This window comes from Lontra canadensis, unplaced genomic scaffold (genome assembly GCF_010015895.1).
Source record: "Lontra canadensis isolate GAN:19392208 unplaced genomic scaffold, GSC_riverotter_1.0 scaffold66, whole genome shotgun sequence".
Taxonomy (NCBI): domain Eukaryota; kingdom Metazoa; phylum Chordata; class Mammalia; order Carnivora; family Mustelidae; genus Lontra; species Lontra canadensis.
The window spans coordinates 3,090,070-3,111,815 of record NW_022631060.1 but is presented as its reverse complement, the minus strand read 5'-3'; the positions used below and the strand labels follow the sequence as shown (position 1 = coordinate 3,111,815).

At 53.9% G+C, this 21,746-nt stretch overlaps 4 protein-coding genes across 12 annotated transcripts; 3 read left to right on the top strand and 1 right to left on the bottom strand.

Annotated features, from left to right (window-relative positions):
* The first annotated feature begins 1,503 nt into the window (after window positions 1–1,503).
* BSCL2 (BSCL2 lipid droplet biogenesis associated, seipin) lies at window positions 1,504–13,679 on the top strand. 6 transcript variants are annotated; one of them, XM_032879248.1, is made up of 12 exons: window positions 1,504–1,673; window positions 3,894–4,104; window positions 5,577–5,893; window positions 7,861–7,942; window positions 11,038–11,181; window positions 11,973–12,107; window positions 12,250–12,347; window positions 12,480–12,621; window positions 12,776–12,842; window positions 12,990–13,076; window positions 13,212–13,292; window positions 13,433–13,679. In XM_032879248.1, exons 2-12 carry the CDS (start codon window positions 4,027–4,029, stop codon window positions 13,585–13,587), a joined length of 1,386 nt encoding a protein of 461 aa, XP_032735139.1. In that variant the 5' UTR covers window positions 1,504–1,673; window positions 3,894–4,026; the 3' UTR covers window positions 13,588–13,679. The 6 variants fall into 6 exon arrangements, with proteins under 6 accessions (XP_032735139.1, XP_032735140.1, XP_032735137.1 ...); XM_032879249.1 differs by lacking the exon at window positions 1,504–1,673 and adding an exon at window positions 1,748–2,031 and having other exon boundaries at window positions 12,996–13,076; XM_032879246.1 differs by lacking the exon at window positions 1,504–1,673 and adding an exon at window positions 1,748–2,031.
* On the bottom strand, window positions 1,977–3,614 carry GNG3 (G protein subunit gamma 3). Of its 2 annotated transcripts, XM_032879264.1 has the most exons (3): window positions 3,292–3,614; window positions 2,775–2,874; window positions 2,371–2,499 (listed from the first exon to the last, which is right to left on the bottom strand). In XM_032879264.1, the coding sequence occupies exons 2-3, from the start codon at window positions 2,871–2,873 to the stop codon at window positions 2,371–2,373; spliced, it is 228 nt and encodes a 75-aa protein (XP_032735155.1). In that variant the 5' UTR covers window position 2,874; window positions 3,292–3,614. The 2 variants fall into 2 exon arrangements, with proteins under 2 accessions (XP_032735156.1, XP_032735155.1); XM_032879265.1 differs by lacking the exon at window positions 3,292–3,614 and having other exon boundaries at window positions 1,977–2,499; window positions 2,775–2,873.
* A 683-nt stretch (window positions 13,680–14,362) lies between the features above and the next one.
* LRRN4CL (LRRN4 C-terminal like) lies at window positions 14,363–16,587 on the top strand. 2 transcript variants are annotated; one of them, XM_032879260.1, is made up of 2 exons: window positions 14,363–14,531; window positions 15,098–16,587. In XM_032879260.1, the coding sequence occupies exon 2, from the start codon at window positions 15,103–15,105 to the stop codon at window positions 15,814–15,816; it is 714 nt and encodes a 237-aa protein (XP_032735151.1). In that variant the 5' UTR covers window positions 14,363–14,531; window positions 15,098–15,102; the 3' UTR covers window positions 15,817–16,587. The 2 variants fall into 2 exon arrangements, with proteins under 2 accessions (XP_032735151.1, XP_032735150.1); XM_032879259.1 differs by having other exon boundaries at window positions 14,363–14,548.
* A 2,410-nt stretch (window positions 16,588–18,997) lies between these two features.
* On the top strand, window positions 18,998–21,660 carry UBXN1 (UBX domain protein 1). 2 transcript variants are annotated; one of them, XM_032879254.1, is made up of 10 exons: window positions 18,998–19,104; window positions 19,219–19,306; window positions 19,446–19,499; window positions 19,589–19,683; window positions 19,780–19,849; window positions 20,075–20,266; window positions 20,361–20,412; window positions 20,561–20,674; window positions 21,168–21,360; window positions 21,523–21,660. In XM_032879254.1, the coding sequence occupies exons 2-10, from the start codon at window positions 19,248–19,250 to the stop codon at window positions 21,570–21,572; spliced, it is 879 nt and encodes a 292-aa protein (XP_032735145.1). In that variant the 5' UTR covers window positions 18,998–19,104; window positions 19,219–19,247; the 3' UTR covers window positions 21,573–21,660. The 2 variants fall into 2 exon arrangements, with proteins under 2 accessions (XP_032735145.1, XP_032735144.1); XM_032879253.1 differs by having other exon boundaries at window positions 19,589–19,695.
* The last annotated feature ends 86 nt before the right edge of the window (window positions 21,661–21,746 follow it).

Here is a 21,746-nt window from a genome sequence, read left to right as displayed (position 1 = left end):
CTGCTTGGGATTCTCTCTCTCCCTCTGCCCCTAACCCCCCCACCCCAGAGTAAATCAATCTTTAAAAGAATAAAATAGAACACACTGGATCCTTTCAGGAGTTTTCATGAAACACCAAGAAGGAACCAATGGGGACTCCTGGACAGAATGGGGGGAGGTCCCCACTGCAGGAGGGCAACCAGGTTGTTGTCCCTGCTTCTCCATTGCTAGGGTGAGGTAATTATATGACCTTCAGAACATGTTAGGTCTCAGAAGTTCAACAGCTGGAAAGCTGCTTTTTGTTCCTGAAAGTGCCCCAAGTCCATTGGGTACCCCTGGACCTGTGGAGACATCCATAGGAGACTAAGTTCAATTCCTGGTAGATGCCCTTTATTCCTGTGGTTTCCTCTCTCCATTCCTCTCTCTTTAACTGTTCCCTGTGCAAAGGTGTGGGGAAGCTGGGCGTGATAGATATCCCTAATACCTCCTCCTACTGCAAGGTGCCTCCTCCCACCCACGCAAATTTTTTTTTTTTAAGATTTTATTTATTTGATGGAGCACAATCGAGGGGGAGCAGGAGAGGGGGTGTCTCCCTCAGCAGAGAGCCCAACATGGGTCTCCATCCCAGGACCCTAGGTTGGTGACCTGAGCTGAAGGCAGACACTTAACCAACGGAATCACCCAGATGCCCCTCCCAAAGTGTATCCTGACAAAACGAGCTGGCCTAGGATTCCCCCCGGGGAAGGATAGATACATCCCTGAATTTGGGGAATGTTGATAATGCATGAGAAGCAGACACCCCGGGACTGTTACCTTTCCTGTCTTGGCGCTGGTCCCACTTCCATATGTTCACCCTTGGAAGGAAAAGGCTTCTAGAAAAGCATCCTGGGCTTATAAACCTCCGCCAAGTTTGAGTCTGGGAGGCGCTCGTGGGACATTAAGCCTTGGATTTGGCATCTGGCCAGATGGCAAGCTGGGGCCACTACGAAGGTTGGTAGGCACACTAGGAGCGGGGACGTTGCTTCTGGCGGATGTGACAGAATTGGCCTGAGGGAGAAATGGGAACACTGCAAGCCCTACCAGGAAACCCAACCCGAAACAATTTCGAGCTTATCTAGCTCCTACGGAGACCAGAAGGCGACTGAGGAACGGCGCCGGGCACACCCCAAAGGGAGCCTCTACTTGGCAAGCTGTAGAGCCTAGATTCCCTCCCAAGATCCATGAGACCGGCATGCCTGCTACACTGTGCTTGCTAGGGTCCTCTTGGCCCACGATCTTTGCTTATAGCCACCCGTGTGCCTTCACCTGGATGGTGGGGGGTGGGGAGACGTCGATTTTCAGACTCCGGGGTGGGTAGGAATGGGCATCGAGTTGGCAAGGGCAGGGGCAGCCATTTTGAGACCAGATGAGCACAGAAGGGACCATATTGAGATCTCTGGCTGCCTGGGGCCGCCATTTTAAGCATGGGGCTAGCTCGGAAGCCCTGTACGGTGAAACCCAGTGACGTGGGGCTGCCATATTGGCGCAAGTCCCATGGCGGTGGCCATCTTGGAAAGGGGCCCGCTGTGGGCGCGGCCATCTTAGAAGTAAAACCGGCCCCTTCGCAGAATTGGAGCCGCGCTCCTCCCCTCCGTTCCAGAGTTCCTGCGGTCTGCGAATGCTCTCGGAATCCCTCCCTAGATCTCCCCTCTTCGGTCTGTTTTCATTTTCGCTTGTGTTCAGTGCTTGCGCGCGCGCGTGTGCTTGCGTGTGTGTGTGTGTGTGAGTGCTCTCCATAGCCTCTGAGTGTCTGTTGTAAGTTAGTTCTTCCACTTGAGAACGCACTCTCGCGCCCGCCATCCCCCCAATCCCGGCGATCTCCGATCCTAGACAATGTCTAACCTGATTTGACTGGCCCTATTCCTGGGGTATGCCAAGCCTTCCACCTGCCGCACACACTCTCAGATCTACAGACTGATGATCCTCTCCCCAAGAACGCTAACACAGGAGCTGTCCTCTGAGACTCTGGATGACTTTATTCTTCAAATGGCTTTACCCTTCTCATAGCTCCAGGTGAGACTGAGAGCAAGCACTCGGCCCATCCCTCTCTCCATTGTCTGAGCGGGTCACAGAGAGAAGCCGGCAGGACGCTGGCAGAGTCTGAACGGCCGTTCTGGGGATGGAGCTAAGGGGGCCCTGGGTCAGGGGGTACTTGGGGTCCTCCGCAGTGGGCGAGGAAATGGGGTCGACAGATCGGTGACGGAGACCTTTGTGCTTCAGATAACCTCATGGGGTTGGACAAGGGCTAGGGATGGGAATGCAGGGACCCTCAGGGGCTCACGACAGTTACTGACCCAAGGAAGGGCCTAGGAGAGGGAAAGGTGAAGAGCTTGTGCCGGGGGACAGGGCAACTCAGAGGAGGGCGCAGAAGAACTTCTTCTCCCGGAAGGGGTTCTCCGAAGTGGGCACAGGGGTGATGAGGGGATCCTCACAGGCGTGGGCATCACAGTAAGTCATCAAGTCTGCTGCTGCCTTGGACACCTGGGGCACAGCCAGGAGGGGAATTGTTAGCCAGATCCTCTGAGAAGGAGTGCTGCCTCCCTCCCCAAATGGGTTATCTTTTGCCATCCCTAGGGCTTCTTCAGACAGTATTCGCTTCCCTCATCCCTCACAGAGGCCAGAGGACAGCTGTCCTTACAGAGCCAGAGACTCCTCCCCTGATGGCAGGCAGTCCAGGAAAGAAAACATCTCTTAACCTGAGATTTGGGGACCTACAACACAACTGGGCCAACTAATGGGACCCAGGGTCTGCCCACCTTTATCCGGCACAAGCTGGCTTCAATCTTAAGCTGTTCCACCATCTTGCGGGCTTGCCCAATACTCATAGTGCTGTTCACAGGGGTCTCCCCTTTCATCCTGGAGAAAAGAGAGGGATAGCTCAGACCATGATGTGGGGCGTGAGGGGCCGCATAATCTCATCTGAAGACCCCTCCTTCGTGCTCCTTTCTCATCCATCTTTACAAGACTGGGGTCATGTGTCCCAGTATTTTGTTCCTCTTATCCTCATCCTCTAGCGGTCTTTCCCATCCCTGTCTTCCTGGGCCAAGGAAATGGAGACGGTGGGATGAAATGCCACCCAAACCCCCCTATGGCCTGGGCCACGGATCATTAGACATAAAAATGATTTAAGGCTTTTCAGCCCTTCCAGCCATGTGTGTTCCCAGCTCTGAAAGCCTCAACCAGAAAAAGCCCCGCCCTGATGAGGACATGTAACCCCCCTCTCCCTGCCCCCTTGAACCCCAGGGGGAGAAAAGCAGGATGCTCCCTACTCACCTGAGGCCACAGGCGGCAGCAGCCCTGGGGAGTAGTCAGTGGGGTGCACAAAAGCTGGCTGAGATGGGTGCCCCACCTTGCAGGGAGTTGCAGCTGAAAAGATCTGCGGTAGCAGCAGAAGCAGCTGATACAAAGAAGTCCACTGGGGAGGTCAGGTCAGAGGTCTGCCGGGGGCTAGTCCCAGTTCCGGCAGCTCAGGCACTGCCCAGACGCTGGTACCTGAAGGATGAAGGATGCTAGAAGGAGCTGCTCAGATCCTGGAGCATACCAACTGCCTGGCCAGTGGGGGAGCCTGGCTGGTGACTGCAGCCCCTACGCACACCCCCACTGTGAACTCTCACTAGCTGCCCTCCCCCCATTGCAGGCATTCTGAATCCAGACTAGGACGGACCTGGAAGGAGCAGAGGCCCAGGCCGACTCCCCGCCACCCCCTCAAATGGGGTGGTCTGGACCTGTGACATCGCCTGCTGTGGAGTCTGTACTGGCTGCGGGGGACCCTGCTCATTTGAAAATCTGACATCAGCTGGGCAGTGGCCCCCCTTCTCCCTCCTCCCTCTGCTCTGACATAGCATGTAGTACCTGAATCTTCTTTTCTTTCCCAGGGACCCTCCATTCCCTATATCCAGGAAAATGTGATGAGCTACAGGTATCAGCTTCTAGATCACCAACCACTTCATGTTCTAGCCACGAGTGACTCGAGTGGAAGATCCGGGGGCAACGAGGTTCATTAGGAAGATGCCTAAAGAACAAGGAGAAGAAGCTGGGGGAAAAGAGGTGTGCAGATACCAGATCAAAGAATCGGACAAAGAAGAGGTAGGGGACACTGTGGGGGAAAGTCTTCGGATGTTTCTTGAACTAGATGAGCTTCCAGGGTGGGTTTTGGAGTGTGGGTATTGGTCTGAGAGATTACATCCGAGGCCTGCAGGGTTGTGGCTGGCGCTCCGTGGAATGTGAAGATGGACACAGTATTAACCTTACCCTCTGAGGAATCTTATCTGGGGTGAATAGTCATATACAAAATAGAAGGTACCGTCTGCTAAGATCTAGTGTACATAACGCGCTGCGGGGATCCTGAGGGAGAGTCCAGTTAGGGTCTGAGGAGGTCGGTCGCGTTCTAAAATGCTGGAGACAAAACATGGAGCTGAAATGCTATCACTCTTGTGATAGGGGCCAGCCAGCCGGCGGGCCAGCAGGGCTCTCTGCCTCGGACGCCTACGGGTCCAAGGAGCTGTGGGCGATAAAAGTGGGCGCCAGCTGGCTGCCCGCCCCTCTCCCCCTTTGCGAGGGGTTTAGATGGCCGGTGGTGAAGGTGTGGGTGGAGGGCCGGGACTGCGGCCTCGAGGGGCGGCCTGAGGGGGATGCTGCTGACTCATAGCATGCCCTGGGCCTTATCTTGAGGCCTGGCGGGAGGCGCCTGTCCTCTCGGGTCTGGGAGGGGGACGGCAGCGAGGGGGACGGCAGCGAGGGACAGTACGCAGCGCGCGGAGGTGGGAAACCCGCCGCCTGGCAGGCCCCGCCCCTTGCGCCGGGCCCCGCCCTGGAGTGAGGGCCCGCCCCGCCAGGCAACAAAGGCGGCCGGCGGAAGGGGGCGGGGCTTCCGCGGGAGGCGGAAGTCCCCTCTCGCCGTTGCCCCAGCCTCCGCGAGCTGGTGAGTCTGCAGAGCCCTGGTGGCTGGCGAGCTGCCTGTTTCCTCGCTGGCGCGGTTAGGTCCGGGTTCCCGGCGCCGCGCCCACCGCCAGCCGGAGTCAGGTGCTGGCGGGGAGTGCAGGACGCCCTGCCGGGCGTGGGGCGCGGCCCTGGAGGGGAGCGAGCGCAGCCCTGGAGAAGCGGAGAAACTCGGGAGGCATTTGTGACCGCGCTTGGGCTGTTGGCTTTGAGTGCGGCTGTACGACCTTAGGCAAGTCGCACATTCTGTCGGTGCAGCCACTTCGCGGTGGGGACTCGGTGTCATCGTGTGTGTAAAAGCTTTTTAAAGTGCTCATCCTCTCTGTGTTATGTGTCGTTATGAATGAGTATCCCGGTGGCTGGTCCCAGACTCGGGTGCCCAGAAGACAAGTTCAGCTGAGGTGTTGGGGCAGTGGGGCTAAAGAAAGCACAGTGAAGGAAAAGGGAAGGGATAATTGGTTGAGAAACGCAGTCATCTGGAGAAAAGCCATATGAAAACAAAGGCTTGGCTGTGTTCTGCTCTCTGTAGTTCCTCCAAGCCAGTCCAGTAAGCTCGTCCTTCTTGTCCCCACCTCCCCTGGGAAAAGAGCCATTCTTTCCCCCTCTCTGTCTTTTTCCAGGAACCACCAGCTGCTTCATCCCATGGCCAGGGGTGGCGTCCAGGTGGCAGAGCAGCTAGGAACTCAAGGCCTGAACCTGGGGCCAGACACTCTGCACTCCCTGCCATGGTCAATGACCCACCATTACCTGCCTTACTGTGGGCCCAGGAAGTGGGCCACGTCTTGGCAGGTCGTGCCCGCAAACTGCTGCTACAGTTTGGGGTGCTCTTCTGTACCATCCTCCTCCTGCTCTGGGTGTCTGTTTTCCTCTATGCCTCCTTCTACTATTCCTACATGCCCACAGTCAGCCATCTCAGCCCCGTGCATTTCTACTACAGGTGAGAAGGGTCTTCTACCAAAGTAGAGGGATTCTTTGAGAGAATTGCTGTCAGGGCACTTAGTGCTTATTCAGGTCAACCCCTCATTTACAGAGAAGATTCGAGCCCAGTGTGCTTATATGACTTCTTACCTTTCACAGCCCAAGGCTGAAGAAGCTTTGGGTTGGTAGGGCTCTAAGGTCCTAGTTCTGCCTCTGGTTGCTGATATTTGTTCAAAAGAAGAAGAAGAAAATCCGCCTTTTAGACTGTCACTGTGAGGATCAGTTCTGTTTGGGTTAGGTCAGATCTCTCTTAGGGCCACTGTAGACCTCTTAAGCAACCAGATCCTTTAGGTCATCTCAGAACTCAACTTGGCCTTCAGCAGAGAAGGTATTAGGAAAGCCTCAAGTTGCCTTGTACATTACTTTCTCCCACTCCCGATAATCCCACAGATTATGGAAACACAAGGGAACAGGGTACACAAAATCCCAGAGTCCTGCTTCTTACCTGGGACCTCAGTTCCTTCTGATTTTACAGAGTTTGCCAAATTCTCACCCTTTCGCTTAACAGTGGCAGTAGGACTAGTGAAGAGATGCTGATTGGGGCATTCTTACCAATGGTCCAAAGTTAATTTTTTTTTTTTTCCTGTCTTGAGTCCCTGATTATGAACTGTGCTTTCTAAGTCAAAGCTGCTTAAACTTTCAGGAGGCATGATCTCATGAAAACTCTGGGCCTTCTGCTGTAAAAACATGTTTGCACTGGGGCACCTGGGTGGCTCAGTTGGTAGAGCACATGACTCTGACTCTTGATCTCAGGGTCATGAATTAAGACCCATGTTGGATTGTAGACCTTACTAAAATACACACACACACACACACACACACACACACACAAAGGCATGCCCATGTATAATTTTTGTTACAAGTTGAGATTTGTGAACCTCTTAAAAACCATCTATGGGGGTGCCTGGGTGGCTTAGTCAGTTAAGTGTCTACCTTCAGCTCAGGTCATGATCCTGGAGTTTCAGGATTGAGCCTTGTGTTGGGCTCTGCACTCAGCAGGGAGCCTGCTTCTCTCTCTCCCTCTCGCTTGCTAGCTCTCAAATAAATAAAATCTTTAAAAAAAAAAAAAAAAGAAGAAGAAAAGACCCTCTTTGGATTCTTTGGGATTTTCCAAAACTAGGCTCCAGACCAGAACTACTGAATCTGGAGATAGGACCTAGGAATCTCCTTTTTTTGTTTAATTTTTTATTTAATTTTAAATTTTTTTTTTTTTAATATTTTTTATTTATTTAACAGACAGAGATCACAAGTAGGTGGAGAGGCAGGCAGGGAGAGAGGGGGAAGCAGGCTCCCCGCTGAGCAGAGAGCCCGATGCGGGGCTCGATCCCAGGACTCTGAGACCATGACCTGAGCCGAAGGCAGAGGCTCAACCCACTGAGCCACCCAGGCGCCCCAAATTTTTTTTTTTTTAAAGAGAGTGAGCACACATGTACCCATGAGTTGGTGGGGAGGTCCAGAGGGAGAAAGAGAGAGAGAATCCCAAGCAGGCTCCACACCCAGCAGGGAGCCCGACACAAGGCTTGATCCGAGGACCCCAAGTTCATGACCTGAGCAGAAATCAAGAGTTGGACACTTAACCGATTGAGCCGCCCAGGTGTCCCCAGGAATCTGCATTTTTATCAAGCTCTCCCCAAGTGAATCTTAAACACTTCAATCTGAAATTGTTCAACTAGGTGTTCACTGCGTCCCGTGTAAGACTTTCCACTCTAACGAGAGGAAATGAGCTGAAGTAGCACGAAGAGAATGAAAACTGTTCAGGTGTCTTGAATCTCCTGGCTGCATTTCTTTTCCATCTCTCTCTGACAGAAGGGTACCTGTTCTGGAAGAAGGGATGGGGGACAAGAGGGAGCCCTAGGGGGCCCAGGAGGTGTGCGGACAGGTAAGGCAGACTCTGTAACTCAGTGGACTATCCCCATTCTCATCTAGGACTGACTGTGATTCCTCCTCGTCCTTACTCTGCTCCTTCCCTGTTGCCAATGTCTCGCTGGCTAAGGGTGGACGTGACCGGGTGAGTATGGGAGCAGAAGAGAGGTTTCATGAGAACTTTGGAGACTTGAGATCGGAGGGATTGAGAAAGACCTGGCGAGCAGGACTTGAGCAGTAGAGACTCAGAGGAAGGCTCTCAAGGAGAGGGAGGTTAAAGAAAAAGTCTGAATCGCGTGGATTATTTCCTGCCCAGATGTTAGCAGTGCCCTTCTCAGATCGTTTCAAACAGGCTGTACCTACTAGATGAGATGTGTTCTAGACCTCAGTGAACCTAAGTGAACCAATCAGCTATTTCCCTGGACGAGGCTGCAATCCACCCAGGAGTTTTGAAAGCCTGTATGTGAGGTTAGGAAACTCTTGACAAATGTGTGTGATGTGCATTACAGAGAGCACTGTACCAGGGGATGGGCCAGAGGCCAGTAGGGCTTTAGTGAACCCTGAAGCCCTGGGAGATGCAGAGTGGGAATGCATGTGTTTGTAATAGGCAAGCTGCTGGAGGCTTTCAGAAGAGAGGAGGACCCCAGCATGCTTCAGAGGACCATTGGAGCGTCCATATCGTTTTTGCTCACCAGTTTCTGAGTTGTTAGTCACAACAGAACTCGTAGTAATTAGTGGCCACGTGTACTAAGAATTTTTAAATCCTCTGAAAAGTTTTTTTTTTTTTTTTTTTAAGTGGTCCATGGGAGGACACTTCCTGACACAGGATAGATCTACATGGTCACTCTGGAGGGAGGAGTATGAGCTCTAGCATCTGGGGGGCCCTGGGATTGGTGTTTGGACTGGCCTTGTTTGGCAGTACGAATAGCCGGCTGTGTGTGTCCTGTGACCTCTTCCACTGGACCAGGAGGTAGCCAGACACCATCAAGAAGACTTAGCAGGTCCAATGAGTTGGGACCCCAGTGGACGTTGTCATGTGGAAGATTGGATATTGTGAGGCAGAGAGTCATCGTTTTGTTGTATGTATGTATGTATGTATGTATGTATGTATGTATTTATTTTGAGGTGGGGGGGGCGCTGAGGGAGAGAGAGAGAATCTTAAGCCGGCTCCACGCCCAGCTCAGACCCTGATGAAGGGCCTTGATCTCACCACCCTGAGATGACCTGAGCCGAAATCAAGTCGGGCGCCCCAAGATTTATTGTTTAATCCGGCTACTGAGAAAAGGAGTTTGGAGAGTATTACACAATCTTCAGTGAAGACATTGATTTGATGTACTTTTGTGGCTAAAAATAATAATAGACTGTGTTGAGGAGGAGCTAGAAACAAACCACAGTACGTCTGCCCTGAAATGGTGCCTGCAATTGTGTGGCTGCGTGGTGTGGAGATCCTTCCGGTGACTCGGGGAGCCTGAAACAATTGGGTGTGAAGCTGCCGGATGAGGAAGAGAAAGGTGCGGGGCGAGGGGAGATCCAATGTCAGGGATGCCGATCAGGGTGGTCCCTGATAATTAAAGCAGGTTGATCATTTTGTCTGTTTATAGTGAACCTTTAGGAAGGAAGGAACAGAATAAATAACGTGTATGTATGTTATGTGTAACACTTTGCTAGAAGTAGAAGATGGGTTCCTGTTTTCAAGGAGGTCACAGGATTGATGGAGAAATCGATACATCGCATTAAGTAGCCAAGTGGAAGGTACAGCTTCCGCATTTCAGAAGAATTTGAGGGATCAGTATGAAACTGGTGATGGCGAGGCTCAAAGTGGATCTTAGAAGGAAGGGTGGACATTACGTCGGAATGGGGGAACAGAAGGACATCTGCCCATCCGATGTGCACAAAGGCACGGAGTCATTCACAAGAATCTGGTGGTCAATTTCGTGGGTCCCATTGGAGGCAATGATGTTTTTAGCCAGAATTACTAGTTCAAAAACCTATGTTAAAACAGCTTTGTTGAGAGAAAACTCACATATCATACAATTCACCCGTATAAGATGTATAGTTCAGTCGGAAACTCCTACCGATTAGCTAATAGTCAGTCCCCCCTCCACTTCACCCAGAGAGCTACCTGTGAAAATGTTCCAGGGACACCTGGGTGACTTCGTCAGTTAAGCATCCGACTCTCAATTTCAGCCCTCATGACCCTGAGAAGGGTCGTGAGAGATGGAGCCCCACATCGGCCTCTGTGCATGGTGTGGAACCTGCTTCATCTCTCCTCCTCTCCCTGTGGCCCTCCCCCACCCTAAAAAAATGTTTCCAAGAATTCGGTGAGGCCACCAGCTTCCTCTGGCCTGTTCCAGGGCCTAGAGTCTCATGGAATCCATTTTTTTCAAGAGATAATTCATTCTGGAAATAAGAACCCGTACAAAGAAAGACTCTAATCAGTGATTTTCCACCTTTTACCCTAGTGGTAGTGCTCAAAGCACCCTCAGCCACGTCTGGATTGGGGCGTGGTTCACGAGGGCTTTTTCTTTTTTCTTTGTTTAAAAACAAAAGCTTTACTCTTGCCCCTGTGATTCTTGTGTACCATCCTGAAGGAGGTGATGCTTGGATAAGAATAGTTGAACAAAGAATTAGAAGAATAGAGGAACAGTCAGGAAAAACCTGGGTATGTTTGGTGGCAAATCTTGAACCTTTGGATGTTAATCCCAGTGAAGAAACCTTCCCACTAGGCGTCTCAGGGTTCTATCCACAGAAGCAAGGTAGGGGACGCAGAGTGACATAAAGCTGATGTGGAGCGACAGTGACCGAGAAGGGATGGCTTGGGAGTTGGTGCACACTGCTGTCACTTGGTTAATTAATAATGGAAGGGAAAGCAGGCTGGGCCCAGGGGGATGGCCTCACGGGGACAGAGGGCTGAGTCACACATGGCCCAGTTGGCAACGGGACGGTTCACTTTTGGGAAAAAAAAAAAAAAAAAAAAGGAAAGAAAAAAATGTGACACAGCCTTTCTCAGAACAGAGCTGGTTTCAGCCAAGTCACAGGATGCTGATCTCAGAAGTGGGAGGGTCCCGGCCGCCACAAGGGGGCAGCACCTTCCTGGGATGAGAGACTGAGCGGCCTGCTGCGCTAGGCAAGGGCAGGGGGGCTGGTGGTGCCCGAGTTTGAAGAGGTGAGGGGAGGTGGAACAGAGCACCATCTAAACAAATAAATTTTCTGAAAAGAGATGGGGGCTGCCTTGGGCAGGTGCTGATGTATGGACAGCCGTACCGTGTTACCTTAGAGCTTGAGCTGCCAGAGTCCCGTGTGAATCAAGATCTGGGCATGTTCTTAGTGACCATTTCATGTTACACCAGAGGTGGCCGGATCATCTCCACTTCTTCGCGCTCCGTAAGTGTTCCTGGCCTGTCTGGGAGGGTGCGGAGCTGACAGCAGGGGTCAGAACATCTGGGTAGGGCTTTAGGAGAAAACGTCCCAGCTCAGAGGTCACAGACTCCTCACAACGGGGAAGAGGAGTCAGTCTACCAAGCCAGACAGACACCCCACATATCTGATGAGTGTGTCCAGCTTTCAGAAAGGTCTGAAGAGGGAAGCCAAAATGGGCTTCCTTAGGGCCCCAAAGACCTGGAATCCTCACTCAGAAACATACTAGCTGAGGGACAGCTTCTTTAACCCGTTGGTTACAAAGCACTCCTAACCCGGCATGTTAGTAATAGTCCCGTAGCAAGACTAGACTGGGTTCGATGAAGAAATGTGCAGTGCTTATGCGCCCATAGTGGGTCTTCAGTAAATATTAAGACCCCATTCTTACGTAAACTGTCAACAGAGCCACATGATGAAACAAATCTCTGAATGTCTTCATGGAGAAAAGCTTCCGGTGGCGCCCTGAAACTTAAGTCTATTCTGGGTGGTCGATCTGCCTGGGGGAAGATCAGAGACTGTGTGGGGCTTAACCTGTGCAGGTTCTTAGAAGAGGGGAATGGAGACATGGTCAGGCGGGGCAGACCTGTCACTCGGGCAGCTGGGATGGTTCGGCCAAGGGTGGGGGATCGTGGTAGGAGGTGAAAATGAGAGAGCAGTCGGCTTCACAGACTGCTCAGGAGGCTTGGTTTTGGGGGGTGGGTTGGGCTGTGGAAATCGGGGGGTACCTGTCCCCAGCCTCTCCCTTCTGGCCCCAGCAGGTGATGCTGCATTACCGCTCAGACCTGCTCCAGATGCTTGACACGCTGGTCTTCTCCAGCCTCCTGCTGTTTGGCTTTGCGGAGCAGAAGCAGCTCCTGGAGGTGGAGCTGTACCCGGAGTACAGGGAGAACTCGGTGAGGGGTGAGGGAAGACTAGGGACCACTCTCCTCAGGAGCCCACAGTCCCACCTGCCGAGCCTCTGGGCTCCGTCAGCCACGAAGATGCCGGGAGGGGGCATCGGGTTGGGCTGACCCCCCTCCCCTGTCCCATCCCCAGTACGTGCCGACCACCGGAGCCATCATCGAGATCCACAGCAAGCGCATCCAGATGTACGGGGCCTCGCTCCGCATCCATGCCCACTTCACTGGGCTCAGGTGAGGGCGCGCCGACGCCGGCGCGAGGGGGGCTGTCCTCAAGTGCAACTGGCTTGCGTTTTCCTAGAACCAATTCCTGGGAAGTGAGGAGGCTGGTGCTGTCCGCTAACTGCCACCCACCTCTGGCCCCAGGTACCTGCTGTACAACTTCCCGATGACCTGCGCTTTCATCGGCGTCGCCAGCAACTTCACCTTCCTCAGCGTCATTGTGCTCTTCAGCTACATGCAGTGGGTGTGGGGGAGCATCTGGCCCCGACACCGCTTCTCTTTGCAGGTCACAGAGGACCTCCTTCCCCTCCCCTCCACTCCACTCCATGATCCTCCTCTGAGGAGCGGGCTGGGGCGTGGCCAAGGGCTGGGGAGCAGGGGGGGCCCAGATCACAGTCAGGGAGGCCCAGCCTTGCTGCTCACTAGTTTGTCCCGCACAGGTGAGCGTCCGGAAACGAGGCGGTTCCCAGAAGGCAGTGCAGCAACAGATCTCTGCCCGGCATGCAGGTAAATGTGATGGGAGGCGGGGGCTCCTGTGTGGCCCAAGCTTTAGGCCCTCGCAGCTGAGCTGAGGGGTGGAGGACAGGTTGGAGGAGGTGAGCTTGGCCCAAATAGCTGCGTTGGCCCTACCCCCGCCCTCTACCCACTTTGGAGGCACAGGACCCCAAGGCCAGGAGGAGTCGACCCAGCTGTCAGACATCACAGAGGACAGCGAGAGCCCTGAAGATCCCCCAGGGGCAGGTACTGGCCGCAGCTTGCCCTCCTCCCTCCCTCCCTCCCCCTCCTTCCTCCTTCACTCTCTCAGTCCCCACAAGTCCTCAGTTGTCTCGGTCAGCCTCTTCTAGTCTGACCTCTGCCTTCCCCCTGTGGCTGCAGAGGGCCAGCTCCCTGAGGAGGAGAAAGCAGATCAGCAGCCCTTGAATGGAGAGGAGGAGCTGGAGCCAGAGGCCAGTGATGGTGAGGGGCCCGGGGCACGGAGGTCTGGGCGGAGTGGAGGTGGCTGGTGGGTGGGGAGGAGGTTATATTGGTTGAGGGAGAAGAGCCTTCGGTTACTTAATTTCCCATTGCGGATTTTGTTTCTCCCTCCTCTGGCTCAGGCTCCTGGGAAGACGCAGCTTTGCTGACGGAGGCCAACCTGCCGGCTCCTGCTGCCGCCCTGGTCCCCTCCCCCAACCCTGCCCCGGAGACTCTGGGCAGCTCTGAACCCTCTGGGGACAATCTCCGACAGCGCCCCATCTGCTCTAGTTCCTGAAGAGAACAGGGCAGAGTCCTCACATTCCAGTCCTTTCTCCCCTGACCCCTTCCCCTATCCTGTGGCTCCCCCAATAAACTATTTTCATGCCAGTTGCTTGCCTGACTCCTTGAAATGGATTCAGGGCTACTTGAGAACCCCATGTTCCCCGGGCATCCTCCCCGCCTTCCTGCTTTGGAGGAGACTGTCTTGTTGGGGGGCTGCCTGCCGAGGGGGAAGGCCTCCAGACCTGGACTGCTCTAGGTACAGCTGTCTGCATTCATAGGCCTAGAAAGTCCAAGGAGAGAAAACCCATCCGGCCTACTCCATCCACGTGACTCTGGGGAGGGGGATCATTGCAGGGCGGGTCCGGAGAGCCAGGCCGCATCATTCCGGCCTCTGCACCCCTCCCTTTCTCTGTCCATTGGGAGGCAGAAGACAGGAAATGACTGCCATGGATGTGGTATGATTTTTACCAAAACAGCATTTTGTAGCCCAGGCCCCATGCTGTCACAGCTGTTTTCTTCTCTGATACCAGACAGGTGGCCCTCTCTCCTCTGCGCCCCTCCTCATCCCTCAACATAGCTTGAGCCTTGTGATTCTTGGCTCCTGGCTGTCTTCCACATTCCACTCCCATCTCCGAACCCAGGCATCCTGGCCTCCAGATGAAACAGCTGCTGTGACTCCCGTCCCCCCCCCCGCCCCGCCACCCTAATCCCTGGCCCCGTGACTCAGGCTCTCTGAAGGGACCCGCCGCTTCTTGGCATTCACCGGGAAAGGGGGGTGGAGGGGGCCTGGCGGGGGGGGGGGGGCTAGGTGGTGACATCACAGTGGAAGAGTATAAAAGCTTCGAGCCAAAATAGAATTGAAATTGAGGACACTGACAAAACCTGCCCGCAAGTCTGTGCTCCTGGGGTCGCCCCAGCCTCACGCCCACAGACCACTGGTGGGAGATTTGCACCGCGGTGAGACCTCCCGGCTGGTGAGGTGCTGCTGGGGCCTGGGGTCGCGGGGAGGTGGGGGTGGGCAGGGACTGGAGCTCTTTCAACAGGTGGGGAGGATGCCGAGGTCCTTAAGGTTCCCCCTCTATACCATCTCTTCCGTCTCATTTCTGTCACTTTCGGGTTTTTGTGTGTGTCGCTGACTGATAATTATTTTACCGAGATCTTTTCTTTGGGTGGCTGCTGGGAATTTTTCCACCTTTCTTCTCCAGGCTGAGTAAATCATTTCCTCTTCTTTTCCCCTCCAGAACTTTGCTTATTCATTAACCATTTCTGGGCCTTCACCCATTGCGGGCCACACCCCCATCTCCAGGCAACCCATGTTTGCCCCCCTCCTCCCTGAAACCAAGTCCACAGCTGGTTCAGAAGTGGGTTGACAAATAAGTGTGTCTGCCCCCTTCCCTCCTCTTTTCTGTTCTCTCCTTGGCCCCCGCTGTGTGTCCCTGTCCCCGGAGGTTTCATTGAGGGAGGGGGCCCTAGGAGGCGTGGGGTCTGGGCAGTCTTTACCTCTCCACCTCCCTCCCTTCCAGACTCCATGCCGGGCTCTCCCTGCCTTCTGTGTCTCCTGGCTGTCACCTTCTCCTTAGTTCCCAGAACGCGGCCCTTGGCCCCTCAAGATCTTATGGAAGAGGAGGAAGATGAGACGTCCCGGCCACCCTTGCCGCCTGTCCTCTGTGACTATGACAGCTGCCGGCACCTGCAGGTGCCATGCAAGGAGCTGCAGAGGGCTGGGCCCAGAGCCTGCATGTGCCCTGGGCTCTCCAGCCCTGCTCAGCCGCCTGCCCCGCCGCGCCTGGGAGAAGTGCACGTGGTGGCGGAGGACGGGAGCGCAGTGGTGCACTGGTGTGCTCCCTCCTCACCGGTCCACCAGTACTGGTTGCTGCTTTGGGAAGACAGTGGGGCCACCTGGAAGGGGCCCCCGCTCAACTCCACGGTCCGAAGAGCAGAACTGAAAGGACTGAAGCCCGGGGGAGATTATGTCGTTTGCGTGGTGGCTGCCAACGGGGCTGGAGAAAGCAGTGTGCCTGGTGCAGGTGGGGAGGGCCTCGAGGGAGTGGGTGGCCCGACTTTCGGGCCCTGCGGTAGGCTGGCCGTGCCCCCCAGACCCGTTACCCTGGTGCACACAGCCATCGGGGTGGGCACGGTGCTGGCCCTGCTGACCTGCTTAGCTCTGGTCTGGCATTTCTGCTTGCGTGAGCGCTGGGGCTGCCCCCACCGGCCGGCCTCCCAGCCGGCAGTAGGGCTCTGAAGCAGCCTGGGGGACCTCTTGGGGCCCAGCTGAACCCAGGCTTGGAGAGGAGAGCTTAGCCTGGGTTCCCTGGGAGGAGGTGGCTGCTGCTGCTGCCCTGACCAGCCCTGGGCGGGGGGCCTGTTGGGGGGGATGCGTGGGGAGTAGAAGGCCAGGAGCCTGAGGCCCTATCTGAGTCTCAGTGCTCGGCCCCAAAACTTGTTCAGGTCCCAGACTTTCCGTCCTGCTCCAGCCTCAGGTTCAGAAAGGAGCAGAGGGGGGTGGAAACCTTTTCCTTAAAGGACCAGATGGTAAATAACATAGGCTTTGCAGTTCCAGACGATTAAAATCAAAGATAAAACATAGGTACTTGTATGGCCATGGAACTGCGTAAAAACGTAAAAACCATTCTTAGCTCACGGGCCTTTCCTTTTCGGATCAGGCCCCAGCTGTGTTATGCCTGTTGGCTGCAGTGATCTGATCCCAATCCCCATGATATACCCTCAAAAGTGCCCTGTCACATTGGTGGCTTTGGTGGGCTTTTGAGAACAATTTGGGAGTTTGGGGCAAGACTACTCCCTCTTTTACCTTTCATTTGGATATTGAAGGTGGGCACCCCTGAGTCAGAGTCCACCTGCGTCTGAAGTGGGTGGAAATGAATGACTGACATGGGGTGGAGAACCATGCTGTCTGGGCATTTCCCAGGAAATCCAAGGATTTCCCCCACTTTCCCTCAATCTGTGTGTGTTGTATATCCACTGTACCAACATTAAAGGAAATATAAAAGGAAGACATTTTCATTTTTTCTGACCCTTTTCATTTCCCTGTCCGCATACCTATGTCTCAGAGTAGCGTATACTTTCAAATTTATCTTTAAAATTAACTGGATGGGGCGCCTGGGTGGCTCAGTGGGTTAAAGCCCCTGCCTTCATCTCAGGTCATGATCCCAGGGTCCTGGGATTGAGCCCCGCATCAGGCTCTCTGCTCAGCAGGGAACCTGCTTCCTCTTCTCTCTCTGCCTGCCTCTCTGTCTACTTGTGATCTCTGTCTGTGAAATAAATAAATAAAATATTTAAAAAAATAAAATTAAATTAACTGGATGTAGGGGCGCCTGGGTGACTCAGTCAGTTGAGTGTCTGACTCTTGTTTTCCCGCTCAGGTCATGATCTCAGGGCTGTGAGATCAAGCCCTGCGCCAGGCTCTGAGCTGGGCATGGAGCCTGCCTGAGATTCTTTCTCCCTCTGTCTCTCCCCCATCCCAGGAAATAAATAAAACCTTTAAAAAATAAAAAATAGGGGCGCCTGAGTGGCTCAGTGGGTTAAAGCCTCAGCCTTCGGCTCAGGTCATGATCTCAGGGTCCTGGGGTTGAGCCCCACATGAGGCTCCTTGCTCAGCGGGGAGCTTGCCTCTCCCTCTCTGCCCTACTCCCCTGCTCATGTTTTGTCTCTCTCAAAATGAATAAATTAAAAAAAAATCTTAAAAAAAAAAGACGTGGTACTATACCATTAAGGATTTTTTTTTTTTTAAATCATTGGACCTCAGGATACATTTAGAATATATGTGTTCTCGGGGCGCCTGGTTGGCTCAATGGGTTAAGCCTCTGCCTTCGGCTCAGGTCATGATCTCAGGGTCCTGGGATGGAGCCCAGCGTTGGGCTCTCTGCTCAGCAAGGAGCCTGCTTCCCTCTCTCTCTCTCTGCCTGCCTCTCTGTCTACTTGTGATCTCTCTCTCTCTCAAATAAAATCTTTTAAAAAAAGAATATATGTGTTCTAATACACTCGCCATACTGTAGTGAATACTGTGTCCCTGTTTTATTTGCTTCCTGCATTTCCTCAGCATTTATTCGTTTACAAACGAGGGGCCCCATCTCTCATTATTCAAGACATGCTCTGCGTATTCTCATTAACTCTTCACAGTCTTTCAAAAGATAGGATCACCTGGGAGGAGATGAGAAGTTTGAAGTTCTAAATGGTTTGAAGCTACAGGTAAGGAGTTGAGTCAGGATGCCCAACTCCAAAGCAGGTGCTATTCACTCCACGATGGAAAGGCAACCCAGCATAGTAGTTTAGTGACTGCATACCGCATGGTTGTGGATCCTAGCTTGGCTACTTACCAGCTTTGTGACCTTGTCTCCTTTTTCTGTGTTTCCTGTGACTAATAATAGCATAATCGTATAGATTGTTGTAATGATTGAATAGTCACATAAATCTCTAGTGGAGCTGGGAGGTGGAAAGGGGGTGCTCAAAGCAGAATTCCCTTAGAAAGCAAACCTTGGGTCCCGTCTCCCAAATGACTGGGAGTTAAGAAGTCCCACAGAAGAGGCGGGACATCCCAGGCAAAGGGCTGTTAGGTGCAAAGGGCCTGGAAGAGCAGGAGGGTCTGTTTTGCAATATGCACAAGTTAGCAGCAAATGGTGGGAGATGAAACGGCACACTAGCCCAAGTTTCCATGGTACAGTCTTTTTTTTTTTTTTTTTTTAAGATTTTATTTATTTGACAGAGATCACAAGTAGGCAGAGAGGCAGGCAGAGAGAGAGGAGGAAGGAGGCTCCCCGCTAAGCAGAGAGCCCGATGCGGGGCTCAATCCCAGGACCCCGGGATCACGACCTGAGCAGAAGGCAGAGGCTTTAACCCACTGAGCCGCCCAGGAGCCCCTTCATGGTACAGTCTTGCCAGGCACCGAAGGCAGTGCTTAGTTATTCTCACTTTTCCAGAGAGGGCTCTAAACAAACAATCAAACAACAAATAAAACGGAGGAAACCAGCCTACTAGCACTTAAATTTCATCCTAAGTGACTGAGGTGTCATGGGGAATTTTTAAGCAGGGAGGTGATGACAAGATCAGATAATTGTGTTCTGCAAAGATGCCTTTGTCAGTGGGGCGGAGGATGGCTCAATTCCCCGGAGAGGATGAGCTGGTCAAAGACCGTGTACATTTATTTCTATGGCTCCTCATCAACATTGCCAAATAGCATTCCAACTGGTCGATGGCTTGTTACATTCCGCCCACGGGTTTCAGGGCCGCACCCCCCACCCTTCTTCCCCACCGCCGCCGGGCGTGCCAGCTTGGCTGCGGGGCGGGGAAGAGTTGGCGGGGCGGGGCGGGGGGCGGGCCGTGCGCCTCTGGATCCGCGAGTCGGACGCACCGCCCACCCCGCCCGCGCCGGGTCCAGGCGGCTGGGCCCGGCCGGTGCTTTCTGGCTCTCGGCGGCACCCGTCCACGCCCGCCTCCACGTGACCCAAACAGATCCGGGCACTTCCGTTTCCCTCGGCTCTCTTCTCGGCGGTGTCCGCTGAGGGTCCAGAGCCGGGTAAGTGAGAGAGCGCCCAGCTGGGGCGTCGGGGGCGGGACCGCGCGCGGGCCGGGGGCACCCCGCGCTGACCACCCCCCCCCGCCCTGCGCCCTCCTTCTCGCCTTCCCCCAGATCCCCGCGGAAGCGGCGGTGGCGGCGCCATGGCGGAGCTGACGGCTCTGGAGAGTCTCATCGAGATGGGCTTCCCCAGGGGACGCGCGTAAGGCAGCCCCCCAAACCCTGGCCCGCGGGGATCGCGGACCTGTCTGGCCTTTCCCCTAGCCTGGCCTCAGGCTGCACGCCCCAGCCTGACCAGCACCATGGCTCGCGGGCGCTATTCACGGTGTTTCTGCCCCCAGGGAGAAGGCTCTGGCCCTCACAGGGAACCAGGGCATCGAGGCTGCAATGGACTGGTGAGCGCTTCGATGGGGTAGCAGGGGCCTGGGGGACTTCTGGGAGGGCCAGCGTCCGTGTTAACCTCCTTCCCGACTTTCCCCGCCAGGTTGATGGAGCACGAAGACGACCCCGACGTAGACGAGCCGCTAGCGACCCCCCTTGGACATGTCCTGGGAAGGGAACCTACCTCCCCGGAGCAAGGTGGCCCTGAAGGTCCTGACGGAGGAGCACCGTGTTGGTTATTCACGAGGGCTTGAGGAGGATGAACGGGCAGTAACAGTGATTGCTTGTTTGTAGGAACCGGCTCTGCTGCTGGAGGAGGCAAACCCATTTTGAGTGAAGAAGAGAGACAGGAACAGACTAAGAGGTATAGTAAGGAACAGTGTCATGTTCCTGAGGGTCACCTTCGACCTGTCCACAATACACAACTCTGATGAAAGAACCTGGAACTTAATGCTCTTCGTCTGTCCTGTCTTGGCGGTTTCTTTCTTCTCTCTTTGGACACGTGTTACCGTATTTCGTATTGCATCCGTTATAAACTCACCTCGATCTGTGTCCATCTCTTCTGAGCTCTTTCTTTTCTGCAACATAGGATGTTGGAGCTGGTGGCCCAAAAGCAGCGGGAGAGGGAAGAAAGAGAGGAGCGAGAGGCTTTGGAGCGGGAAAGGCAGCGCAGGAAACAAGGGCAAGAGTTGTCAGCTGCTCGACAGCGGCTTCAGGAAGATGAGATGCGCCGGGCTGCTGAGGAGCGGAGGAGGGAAAAGGCTGAAGAGTTAGCAGCCAGGTCTGGGTGATGTGGACGTTGGCTAATTGGTGAGACGGGAAGCTAGGTTTGCTTTGTCAACATCTGACGTACTTTCTTCCTGTCTGCCTTCCAGACAGAGAGTCCGGGAAAAGATTGAGAGAGACAAAGCAGAAAGAGCCAAGAAGGTAGGTGATTGGGAAGACACTGGGGTAAAGAAGTAGGTGGGCTAGTAAAAAAAATTCCCTTTCCTAGCTTCAGAGGGAAAGGATGGGCATACGATGCTCCTCTTACGAGTGGGTGAAAGCCTGACCAGTGTTTTCCTTTGTCCTCCAGTATGGTGGGAGTGTGGGTTCTCGGCCTTCTCCACCAACAGAGCCGGGTCCTGTTCCCTCCTCTCCCAGCCAGGAGCCTCCCACCAAGCGGGAATATGACCAGTGTCGCATACAGGTACTGATTCTGATTCCTGTCTTGCTTCTGGGACCCCCTTCGTTGGCGTATAAGACACCTGACTCAGAGCTTTATCCGGTTAGGTTCTCTTTGCCGAACCTTTTCCTTCTTTGTAAATGGCTTTTGAAATCCTCTCTCTTCTACTTTTGGAAAGATTTCAAACTTCTCTTGACCCAGTCTTAATTTAAATCCGTATCTCTGTCTTACTCAGCAGTTACCTTTTTAGTTGTTCACGTTTTCACTCAGTTTATTGCACAGCTATTTGCATGGTGGGCTATTTCCGTATTTTTGTATGAGCTTATCCTTGTGTTTGTTAAACTGTGAGAAAGCTGCAGTCTTACAGCCTTAGGGAAGCAGAGAAGTGGTGGTTCATCGGCTGCTTCTGAGAGTAATTATGCCGGTTCAGTCTCTCGATGCAGTTCTTGTTTTCCTTATTTGGGCGCCACACTCAGTTTTGATGCTCACAGCACTGTATTTCTCGCTTGCCTTCCAGGTCAGGCTGCCAGATGGGACCTCACTGACCCAGACGTTCCGGGCACGGGAACAGCTGGCAGCTGTGAGGCTCTACGTGGAGCTCCACCGCGGGGAAGAACCTGGGGGAGGCCAGGACCCTGTGCAGTTGCTCAGTGGCTTCCCCCGGCGGGCCTTCTCCGAGGCGGACATGGAACGGCCTCTGCAGGAGCTGGGTATGACACCTGGGACCAGGAACAGGGGTTCGGGGAGGGGAGGGGATGCCCGAGAAAGGAAGGAATGCCAGAAGGGACTTGGAGGAGATGGTGTGAGGCCAGAAATTTGGGGGGCAAAAGGCAAGGATCTTTGTGGTCAAAGCTGTCTTCTTCAATCTTCAGGACTTGTGCCTTCTGCTGTCCTCATTGTGGCCAAGAAATGTCCCAGCTGAGAGGCCTTTATCTCACCATCCCTCTCTGACCTCTTCATCTTTGATAAAGCACTGACATCTCCTTCCTAATAAATAGACCCTGAGTTCTATATGTGCCTCACTCCTTCCTGAATGGCTGGGAGGGACAAAACAGGCAGAGGAAGAAGCCAAAGGGAAGGCATTTAGGATAGGCCC